Here is a 12,135-nt window from a genome sequence, read left to right as displayed (position 1 = left end):
GACTGCCTTTACAAAATTCCAGTGACTGGATTTGAACCTTATTAAAAACCTGTGTGATTTGTAGAGGGTCATCCACATGTACACACCTAAGAATATAAATGATCTTAAATCATAAGTGATCTTATTAATGATCTTAAATTAGTGGATCGTCCAAGATCTTCTGCAAGTGTCTCCAACTTCTTTAGACACTACAGGAAGGGGCTCAGCGCTGCCATTTTGTCAAGTGGAGGCTAGAAATAGTAATTGTGGGGTGCCAATAATTTTGCACTCAACCTATTTTTGAGCATGTTCATTTTCTTATGTTTTATTAAAGTTTAATTAATAGACATAATAATATAGAATAAAAGATAGATAAGAAAACAGCATTTTTTCTGGAGCCTTTTAACAGCTCGCTTTCAGATCCTAATGGAAAACCTGCATGTGAGCTAAATGAGTGAGTTTTTTTTAAAGGCACATAAAAACATAAAAAAAAATGTCTATAAAACATAAAAATGTGGTTTGTATAATTAGATTGATTGATTATAATTAGAGTGATCGATTTGCCTTTAGATTACATTTGTTCAAATAAAGCAATTTCTAACATGTTACTAAACATTTAATAATTAACATTTCTCAATTCACGTATTCCTAGATTTCTAGCCAATTCACATATAGCTAGATTTTTCAAAGGACATTTAAACAAAAAATGCTAAAATATACAGTTTTCATGAAGGGTGCCAGTAATTTTGGAGCTGATGGTACATACATACAATTCTCCTACAGTAGATTTCTTTATTCTTCTTTTTCTTCTTTATTTTTTCTACATATAAATGTCTTTACAAGCTCCAGCAAATTTATTTTACAATTTTTCACAACGTACTCGATGCACCTGTGCTAAATTTGCATGATCAAAGTCTCTCTAAATGAACGAAATGATCGTTCATAAATATTGTGTGTTTGTACTTTTAACTATAGATTGATTAACACAAGCAAAGCATTTGGCTTGTGAAGGTTTCTGAATAATTAATTATTCTTAAAGTTTCAGAACTTCAGAAAAGGCAGCCTATATTTATGTTTGTTTTGAAACCTTGTTTGTGTTTTCTGTCTTAATCCAGATCTTTAAATGAAATGTAAGTGCATCTTTTTAACATCCTGATCCTCTTTTGTTGAAACCCAATTGCAGTAAGTTAATACTTTAGAATTCGGCAGTTATAATGTTGTAAAGTATGACTGTAGGATGTAGATCACTCACCTGTTATGCAGCAGTTGATGAGGTTAAGGCAAATATAAGTCTTGGAGTGTCACCTCCTGTTCTGTGTTATCTTTGCTGTTGTGTGGCATTTTATAGCCAGACTGACATCATGACACATGACGCAGATGCTACGCTTTGCTTTGCACTTAACTAGTTGAGCCAGAGCAGAGTTTCATTTGATTAAAGCTTTGTTTTTGTTTTGCATTTGGAGATGTGGTGGCATCTAAAATGTGGTGGCACCGAAAATTAAGTAGGTCTTAAAACTTCTTGAAAGTATCTTAACTTATAAGATTAACTTATTTTAGGTTTAGAATAAGTAACTTGGTTTGATTGATTAGATGATTGATTAGAAGATGTCTTATAGTGAAGATCTTTATGTGAAAAGAAAATTTTTATTTTTTATTTTTATTTATTTTTTTATTTTATTTAATTAATTTATTTTTTGCATACCCTTAATATCTCTTGAACACCTGCATTTTTAGAGGCCATCTTATAATATAGTCTTTTTTGTTTTTCATCAGTTAGCAGCAACTGTTGGCACGGGATATGAAAAAAATTAAATGAAATAATAGGATGTGCTGGATCAAGTGCTATTTTATAAACTGCTGAATAATGATGTGAATTTTACAATGATTGATTAATGTAATTAATGACTAAGATTAAGTAGGACTATTCGTGTGGATTTATTTTTAATGCTTGCCATCTTCAAAATTATATAGCATTTTGTTAGTCTTTTTATTTTTTATTACGTTTGACAGCAAAGACACGTGCTATTTCCTTCAGATCGCTTTTCTGTCCCTGTTTTTTTCCGGGTTTAAAAGGCAAGTGTTTGTGTCTACTCAAGAAAAATCTAGCAACCTTGGAGGTGTGAATGACATGCAGGAGATTTGCATAGTCTGAGTGAAGAAGCCAGAAAATCGTCATAAGCAGGTGTGTAGCCAAACTACGAACACAAACAACTTTGCCCGTGTACTCAAGACACCAATCAAGCCACACTGCAGGGTGTTATGAAAGTTGCTTATTTGCTGCACAGAAAGCTGATTTATCTCTGGCTTTTATGTATTATCCATTCGACTGTGAGGAACTTGATGATGAGTGCTTCAGAGGGAAGTTTTTCCCCCACAAAAGCTAAAGAACATAACTATATAATTGTAGTCTATGGAAGATTTTGTAAATATCATGGTATAATACTGTATACACCTAAAATCAATAAGAATAACACACCATTCAGAGATGACCTTGTTCAACCCATTGGCTCATCAGAAGTACACTAATTTGGGTTTCTTCCTCCCCCTGCTGGTGTTTCTGTGGAAAGTGGAACTGGAAGATACACAAACATTTTACTTTTAAATCGAGGGCCTGGTTTTAGTTTTTCCCATAAATCTGCCAACGTGTTGGCCGGGACACGCACCCATTTTTGGATTCGAAAAAAGTGATATGTTTTTGTAAATAAGCACACAGATCTCCGGTGTCACAAATTTAAAAACAAACTTCATTTAATCTTCAACAGCTATACAACCAGAGCAGCCGTGCCGGTAAACTACATCAATGTGCAAGTCATTATCAGAGAAATCTCAGATAAGCAAAGTTTATAGTAGTTAGCAACCGAGATACCATGTTGTTGTTGTTTTTTTATTTGTAGCGGAGTGTAACTATGGAGATAATCAACCACACTGTGAAAAAGTGAAATGCAATACAACAAGAGGAATACGCCTCCACGGAAATTATACTTTCAGTTAAGCTTATTGCCGTGATTGGACAGTGATTGCATATCAGTATGACATGGCTGCAACACACTGTTGATGGGGGAATTCAGGGTTTAATTCTTTAAAAACCTACACCCTAAAATTTTTCACTAAAAAGATAAAGATGAAGTGAACCTTGTCCTCATGTTACAAATGTAAATCTTTACTGTCTGTATTGCATTTCATGATTTTCCCCGGTGTGGTCTCTGTTCTGTTTGGTACAGAATCTTCTCCTTTTGTAAATGCAGGTCAGTTTTCCCGACATGGATTAAACCTAATGCTGAAACTACTAATTTTTCAAATCAAAAATTCATGTTGTCACTGTGATCTTACTTTTCATTTTCAAATAAATAATATAGAAACAGTTCATTTGTAAGATTAATAGAATTGAAGTCAGGAGCATTTACAGAGCATGGAGATTATTGAAAATGCGATGCGATCAGGTATGTTTTTGGAACTTTTACAAAGATCATGATGGAAGCAAAGCTATAGAGGTGTCTCACATGACATGGTCAGTAATTATCAGAAAGAGCACACTTAGCGAGACTGTGAACATAGACCGTGCTGTGTTATGTGGACTTGCATTTCTTCCCAGCTTCTGATTGGTTCTTCTGACACTCCTAGTGCGAAGAGTGGTTGTCCTGCGTGTGCTTGAAGTGGAGACTCCACCAGTAGTGAGGAGATCCTCTGTGACTGGCATATCTGTCGGGATATGCAGGCTTGTAGCAGAAAGGCTTTCTGTGGAGGTCAAAAGAAAACCATGCCCAAAAGATTCATCTGGATAACTGGAGTGTTTTGGAGCTTTCCTGGTGTACTCAGTGCCAGTGAGCACTTCTTCCGACCTGTAATGAGTGGTCACACCAGACAGGAGACGATTGAACTCCCATCCCACTCTACCATGTGGAGCAAGTGTGTAGGAGGCAAAGTACCACCCTGATGTCACCCTTGCAAGCTGAGCGTCTCCACATATTGACCCTGTGTGGCACAGGCAACCCAGCACACTGGCTGAAGTGTGTCTGGCCCAGTCCAGCAGATACCTGATGTTGAAGTCGTCTTCACAGGCCCAAGGGTTGTCTCCTAGTGTGATAAGTCTTAATCCATGAAGTTTCTCGAAGGCACCTTCACACACTGTGGAAAAGCGATTGGCATGTAGGTAGAAGTGTGATAGCCTGGGTAGGCGGTCTAACGACCCAGGCAGGATCTGTACCAAGGTGTTGTGCGACAGATCTACCATCTCCAGGTTTCGGGGCATGTTAGTAGGCACAGTCCAGAACTTGTTGCAGCTAAGGTTGAGAGCCTTCAGGCTGGGTAGCGTATTGTTGATGAACACAACACGCTCCAGCCTGTTTGCAGACAAATCCAGTAGACGCAGGTTCCAGTGGTATGCTGTGTCGTTTTTTTCCAGAAGGCGGATACGGTTGCCTGAGGCGTAAATCTCCCACAGTGAGCGGGGCAACAAGGCAGGCATGCGGGAAAGTCGGTTGTGAGAGACATCCAAGGTGCGGAGGTGGGTGTAGGGGGCCAGGACATGGTCCAGGTCAGCCAGACGGTTGTGGGACAGGTTGAGAGAGTGGATGTTGAGCTGGAAGCCACTGGGGAGGGTTCTCAGTCCTCTCCAGGAGCAGTCCACCTCTCTGTCGCTTTCGCTACAGGAACATACCGAGGGACATGCTGCATTGACGCACCTGGGCAAAAGCAGCAGCAGCAGTATACAGGACAGTGGAGCAGCTTCAGGCATCTTCAGTGCACACCTGTGGGAGACAGTGAATTGACTCATTGTTGGTATACGCTTTGTAGTTTGAGTACCATCTGCACAATTTCACAATCAGCCTCCTTGCACGTTTTACCAAAAGCCATTTTCAGCTACCATCTTGATGAGGGTTGGATCACTTTTGAGTAGTGAATACTTACAAATACACACTAAAGAGCTGGCAATATCTACAGTTTAGTTTTAACATTTAAAATTTTTGTAAATGTTTTCTTACTGGAGCTATCTGAAAACTACACTTTGTGCTTTTTCAGCTAAATGCAGTGAACTAGGTAAACTTTTATGTGTGAATTTATGTATCTAGGTCTTGTGACCTGTGAATTTATGAATCTACATCTTGTAAGCCAGTAGAAACCAAAAGGTTGGGACTGTGGTATTTTTGATTGGTGTTATTTGGTGCAGATAAGGGGGAATAATTTGCTATCTAGTCCAAGGTGTGTTTTTTTTCCCTCAGCTTGCTTGTTAGCAACGCTGCCACCTCTGCACACTGGATCCTTCAAAAATCCAGCAGTTCTTGACAAAATGTTGACTGCCATCCACCCCATTCAAAGGTATTCTTACTTTTTGTTTTAGAGAGGTTAAACATTTGATTTTGTTCATCAGTGGAGCCTGAGGAAGCACTAGTGTTTGCAATAGATGCATTTTGGGACATGACCCAGTACGTACACTGGTGAACGAGTCGCAGCAAACTGGGTGACTTGCTCTTTATAACAACACAAAGACAAATTGAGCTAATAATGCTTGATGCTCATGGTGGATGATGTGGGTTCTACTGCAGCATCACTGATCCTCTTAGTACTGCATTTAACTAAAATTTGGTGAATTCATTTGTGGCAGCCGATGTAATGAATGTTAACTGGTCAGAGGAATTACTTCACAGCATGTGCTATTGATTGCTGGAGAGCTGATCCCTGCTGTAGTAAGCTGTCTAAAAGAATGATTAGGGAAAATGTTGGCTTTGCATGTTAGATTGCTGACCGATAAAGTTATTGATGATGCATTGCTCTACTGTACCTAATCTGGGATACTACTGCATTGTGAATCACTCACCTTCTCTTCATCTCTCGCCTGTCATTTCTTTGCCCCTCCAGTTGCTTTCCCTCCCCCTTTTGTCCTCCTTTTACAAGACTATAAACTGCAGCTGTTATTTTGTTCCCGTCTTGTCTTAGAAAAGATAATTCCAGTTCTTGGGCACAGTGGTGCAGTGAGAGGATGTACAGGCACCTGCGCTGATCCAATGCAGCAACAACAGAGTCCGAACTCGTGCTGTCAGTGGAGCGGAAAGATGTGTGCGTATGTGTGTGTGAGTTTGGAAGAGTGGAAGAGGAGTGGAGGGTGGGCGTTGCAGAAGGAGAGAGAAGTGCAGAGTTGCCCCTGCTTGCATGCTGGCGGAGAGGCAGAGAAATTGCTGACTTCATTGTTTCTACTTTAAGATCCTCCCACATCACATCTCCCCTAAGTTATTTGCTTCGACCTCTACTTCTTTAATGTGATGGAGGTTTAGTTGTTCTCTGTGCATACAGGGCAGCTCTAGGAATTTTGTTATACCTAACCTTTGACAAAAAAAAAGTCTTGTGATGCTCTCAACTGACATGTAGTTTTTATCTGTTTATAATTACATCCACAAAACAAGTTAGTTCCGGTTATCACTTACGTTATAGATATAAAACAGTCTCTCTTTTTTCCTTTCTCTTGAAAGTAATAAGACAAAAGTGCAGCCTGTCCTATTACTGATAACTTCTCTTTCCTGAAGCTGAATTGACACTGGAGACTCCTTCCTTAAATTATGAAAACGTTTGACAAACAAGTCCCGGTGAGTTAGCATTACTGTAGAAATGATAATGTATTAGAATTAGAGCACAATGTTATTTTCCTGTCATTTGCCTTGCAGCCAGCCCTACTCTCAGAGCTGCTGTTATAGAACATTAATCAACACGTTTTGACCAATTAGAATCAAGATTGCACCAGAGATGCCCGGCTCCATTCAGTCACCATCACCATCCAACTTTTGACCAGTGCCCTGTTTTGAATTGCTGTTTGAATTGGAAATTTGAATTGGAAATCCTTTACACCCGTTTTGTAGCAATCAGTAAACTCACGTTTGTTTAAATGGAACAGAACAAACATGATTTCTATGCACAGTTATAGCTTACTGGTTATTTGCAGTCCCCTCACATTCTTATGCTGGCAGGCAGGTAAACGTACAAAAGGAAATGTGCCTGCATGTGTATGTGTGTAGTAGAGAAAGGAACAACCCAGGACGGAAGTTTTGAATGGCCTTTTATTGGTACTTTGTCTCCTGACGGCTGTTCTTTTAGAAAAGCGGAATTCTTTAAGAGCTCTTCCGTGCAGCCCAGCAGTGCCACGTCCTCTGCTTACTAATCCGGTCCCCTCTCAGTTTGTATGGGTGAGTGTGGAGCTCTTTGATGGGACCAAATATCCTCATAATAATACAGGTTTTTTGCTACAATACAAGAGACAAATAATACCTTTTACTTTAGAGTAAAGGTTAAGGATCATGAGGTATTGTCCTGCAGGTGAATAGAAATACCCCGCAAATACAAGTGCATGTTTTTTTCTGTTGTGGCCACAGTGACCTGCTCACACACCAAATTTATGGGAAATAGGGACATTCTTTTAAGTGTATGAAGGCTTTCCAGGTCATGTTCAAGTTTCTTATATTGATCTGGAAAAGTATGAAAATTCAGAAAGTCTCTAAATCTGTTGTCTTTAGACATTACTTTATTTTAGCTTATTAGCATTGCTAATGCACATCACAACTAATAGGTTAACTCACTGCAATACAATCAGACACCTTGAAAAGTAGAAAGAAAACTGAACATAACTGGACTGGAGAAGCTGCGGAAAATCCATCAGACAGAATACACTGTCAGTTAAAGTACCTTTGCTGAACGAGTGTGCCTACTACTGACACTGCCTCCTGACACTGTAACTTGCCAAATCTAGCCAGTGGCATTATTCAAATTTGGAGTTACATCTCTGCATTTGCAGCTTTTAATGAAAGTTGCTTCATCATAGATAACATATTCATCATCATTTTTGCCCAGATTACAGAACCAGATTAAAAAGAGACAAGACATTTTGAGATATATTTATGTATCCATTTCTTGACTTTCAAAAGCACTTAAAAAAAAATCACATTGTTGAGTGTCTGTATACAGTTGAGCTTGCCACAGCTCAATATTCAACACTTTTTATTGACTCTATGCATTACAACTCGCAACAGAACGTGGAATTTTCAACAGTGATTTGCTTGAGTCATTTATTATTTTCATAAGCAATACATTATTCAGTTACGTTAGCAATTACATTAAGTCATCTCTAACTTCGGCACAAAGCTCTGATAAATTGGTTGCCCAGAAACAAAAGCAAAACTACACACATACACAGAATTTGGCTTTGAATTTGATTCCACTGGCAGTCAGAGCTGCGTGTGTTTTGGTGATGCCAAGATGATTTCTATTCTGCCTTTTCCAAATCTTCCATCTTCAGATCTGTTTCGCCAGACTGGTCGACTTTTTGGGTGGGTGCGGTCACGCTGGTGTCATTGGTTGAATTTTTGTTCTCTTCGGTGGAGACCTGGTTTCCGACTTCGGCAGCTGCTTCGACCACCTCCTCTGGCTCCTGTGGCTCATCTGGATTTGTCTCAGTCTCCACTTTCACTGAGCTGCAGTCCTTCAACATTATATCAGTTTCAGAAAGCCCGCCATTTACACTGTTTCTCCTGGTTGTGGACGATTTCATCACGACCAGCTGGTCGTTCTTGGTGCCTTGGCAGCGTTTGCAGGCCAGGCACGTAATGATCACCAGCATCAAAAGGCAGGTTAGCAAGAGGGATGCAATTATCAACCATAGTGCCATTTCCTTTTTGTCCTTGAGGTTGAATAGGCAGCCTGCTTCCTTACAGGGCTGATCTGACACTTGTTTGCTACTGCTGAGTGGAGTGGTCGTCATCGTAGTTGAGGTTATGGCCGGTGTCGTTTGTGTTGAAGCATTTGTAGTCAAGGTCGTAGATACGTTTGTGGTGACTGAAGATGTGTTTTGTGCTTTTAGTCCTTCCAGACTCACAAGCAGAATGAAGCACACAAAATGGTACATTTTGGAATCTGTCAGGTATCTGTAAGACAGTTAGAGAAAAAGGGTTTTCTAAATGAATGGTGCCCTGGGAAAACCCCTCACACAGTGGAATTTTGAATTATTTTCCTATTTACTATATACAGGTTTTCTTCAACTGAAATATGTTTCTCATTTGCATTTATCTCAACCACAAGAAAAGTTATGAGAGACTTAAAGATTCTTTTCCAACTCCAATAAGATACATCAACTATATTTCTTTAGCATTCAATTTAACACAGTAAAAAAGAATAAAAAAAAAATACATTTGACCATGAAAATATTTATCCTCATAACAGTGTTTCATATCCAACAGCCATTCTTTCAGCCTCTGTGTTCCACATGCTCCTTATATATCTATATTATATAAGTACTATGTAACTTTATAGAAAGCCTAGGTAAGTAAGTTAGAAAAAAATTCTACATCATTTCTACAAAATAATATATATATATATATATATATATATATATATATATGATTGAGTCAAAGTATGTTATAGAAAATATGAAAATGGCTGCCAGACTTCAGCCACAGCACCATCTGACGGGTCCCTACACTTACATGAATATTTATTTTTCCTCCTTTTTTTAATGAGCCATTTTCATATGCAAATTCTATTTCTACTATTTGGGGAAAGCAGTTATGTAGTTGGTCTAACACATTTTGGAATGTAACATTTCACCAAGCCAAAAGTCTCACAGTCTGGCTGTAACCTGTTTATCTTTTTTTTATAGACTTTTATATAATAGCAACTCCTTACAAAAATCTACTCAATAATGCAAATATTTGTTAATTTGATTTTCCAGTGGTGTTCATGTTTCTAAATGTGCGGCGCAAGAGCCTTAGTGTGAGTCACTGCTTTACATTCTACTTTTTACATCCTGTTTTAATACTCTGTGATGATTCCGAGTACTCGTACGGCGAGGTGTCGGAGCAGCAGTGCCTGATCCCTACTGAATTCAATAACATTCTAAAGATATAAGCTTAATAATCCTCAACAGATTTTTTATTCTTTTAGTGAATTAATGAGCTCTAACTTTTGGAATATTGGTCTGTTGAGTTTTAATTTATCCAAATCCACAACTGAATTGTAATTACAATGAAATTAAGAAATAAAATTGTATTTACCTTATTAAAACTTTTAATGTAATTTGTAAAGTCACATAATATATCTAATTTAACCAGAGAAAGAAGTACTCAAATTCTTTACTCGGGTAAACGTGCTAGAAAACGACTAAATCTAAATACTTCTTCTGGTAAAAGTTGAAATAGAGCTTCAAATTCTTCAAGCATAAACATTTAAATTGACTAAGGAATAAATGTTAAAGTACAAAAAAGATTTACAAATCGCATCCTGATCTGGTTTTACTTACTGTTGGTAAATTAGTGCCTCTTTCACCAAGGAACCGAGAAACCAAGAAACATGGGAAAAGATTGAATAGCTAAGGGTAACTACCAACAGCTGTATTTTTAAGCAGTCAAATAGCTTAGCTAGTCAAAATACAAAGTGCTGTGATAAATACAAAGTATATATTAAATAGATGGTTTATAGTGGTATATATTAGGTCTCATTATCATCATATTTGTCAGGAATTTAGACTCCTTGAAGCTGTTTGATACTAAAAAAGTTTATTAGGTGAAAGAAATAAAAAGCACAGATTAAAATAAATAAATAATAACCAGACTCAAGTAGAGCAGCAAATGAATTGTATTTTATTACCACCCACCTCAGCATTTATCCTACTGAAAGAATTAAATCCAAAAAGCGAACTCTGGTGTAGGTTAAGGTAACAGATGAAGAGCTGTTACTTACCTCTAAATCTTTGACTGCTGTTTGTGACCTCTTAAGACCACCAGGGAGATGTTATCGGATGAAGTCAATGTGTGAACTGTGAAGCAGCTGGTGATGAGCATAAGGAGATATAGCTCGGGCTGCACAGAATAGCACAGACAAGCGACACGTTTCCTGTCCCTTTTTCACTTCTGCTGTGGTTTTATTGGAAATATTTTTAAATCTGCATATAGCATGAGCATGCCATGTGTGGTTAGGTTCATACTTTGCCCTCTAAATGATTCAGTGTTACTCGGGTCTCATGTTATGTGATCCTTGTTGTATAATTTGTTCAGTGACACTGGCCTTGGGAAGGCCCTATATAAATTAAGCTGCTGCTGAAGATGATGTTGGAAAAAATGCTTTTTTCTGTTAATGAGCTCATTTTAACAATAATTACAGGGAATGTAAGAATTTGATGGATATGATAAACTTGATGGAATAAAATCTACTTGTATAAATGAACAGAATTACAATGGATGCACTCTGGAGGAGCTCTCTTCATTCATATGACATATATGTTAGAGCATAAATCTAAATTCTAAATGTCTAGTCACAGTAAGAAAGGTATGTCTGACGCTGTAGCACCTCAGTGACATAGAGGTGGGGTTTATTTTCCTACACACGTTCTAACATGAAGAGCAGAGTGCTTAATTCTCTAGCTACAAAGAGATTATGAGTAAATCATTAGAGTATAATTTTAGAGCAGGTTTATCAAATGATTATTAAATGTGCCCCAAATATTTGCACCTGCAAATAATTTGTAGGCATCATGCACCTCAATCTTGTTCCTCTTTCATTATTTTAGGGAAGTCACCTCTGTTAGAAAATTGCCCATTTACTGTAAAAAGAAACAATATTTGCATATGGAATTAGCATAAACAGGATGATGATGCACTGAGCCAACAAGCTGTTAGGGGAAATGAAATTGGACCATCTTTTTATAATGTGACAAAATTAAATGCTTTACAGGGGAATCTTGTCAGCTTTTTTGACTGTCTTTCTCCAGCTAGCTTGATAAGCATGTTGGTTATTATAGCTAGCTGGAAACAGAACTGAGTTTTACCTTGTATAAAAATCTAAAAATATCCCTAATAATATAAATATCTGTAAAAAACAAAAAAAAAAAGGAATTACTTTCTTAAACCCTGTACAAAGATGTTCCAAGGGCAAAAGATCAAAACATCTTCGCTCAAAAACAGTTGGAGTGACAACATGTACAGGAACACAGGGACACAATTATCTATGTGAAACATGAAAATCAGCCTAGCATAGCTGCTCGTTGTGTTGATATTTGATCAGGGAAAAAAAAAAAAGGCTTAGAGATATTTTCCCCGTTCAACCCTTCTTCTAAAACCTGTCTTATTTTTCCAAACTTATTAAGCCTAGTCATCACGGTGAACGTTTTCCCTGCTTACTCCTCTT

The 12,135-nt window shown here is 37.8% G+C and overlaps 2 protein-coding genes across 3 annotated transcripts in view; one reads left to right on the top strand and one right to left on the bottom strand.

Moving 5' to 3' along the window:
* The window catches only part of nf1b (neurofibromin 1b), a 70,713-nt gene that overhangs the window by 37,845 nt on the left and 20,733 nt on the right, over window positions 1–12,135 (top strand). The gene's annotated exons all lie outside the window — the stretch shown is intronic.
* LOC113544949 (oligodendrocyte-myelin glycoprotein) lies at window positions 2,703–12,129 on the bottom strand. The gene is made up of 3 exons (XM_053241496.1): window positions 10,693–12,129; window positions 5,795–8,882; window positions 2,703–4,727 (listed from the first exon to the last, which is right to left on the bottom strand). Exons 2-3 carry the CDS (start codon window positions 6,187–6,189, stop codon window positions 3,476–3,478), a joined length of 1,647 nt encoding a protein of 548 aa, XP_053097471.1. The 5' UTR covers window positions 6,190–8,882; window positions 10,693–12,129; the 3' UTR covers window positions 2,703–3,475.

This window comes from Pangasianodon hypophthalmus, chromosome 17, assembly GCF_027358585.1.
Source record: "Pangasianodon hypophthalmus isolate fPanHyp1 chromosome 17, fPanHyp1.pri, whole genome shotgun sequence".
NCBI lineage: Eukaryota > Metazoa > Chordata > Actinopteri > Siluriformes > Pangasiidae > Pangasianodon > Pangasianodon hypophthalmus.
The sequence above is the reverse complement of the archived record's forward strand: the minus strand, read 5'-3'. Positions and strand labels throughout refer to the sequence as shown.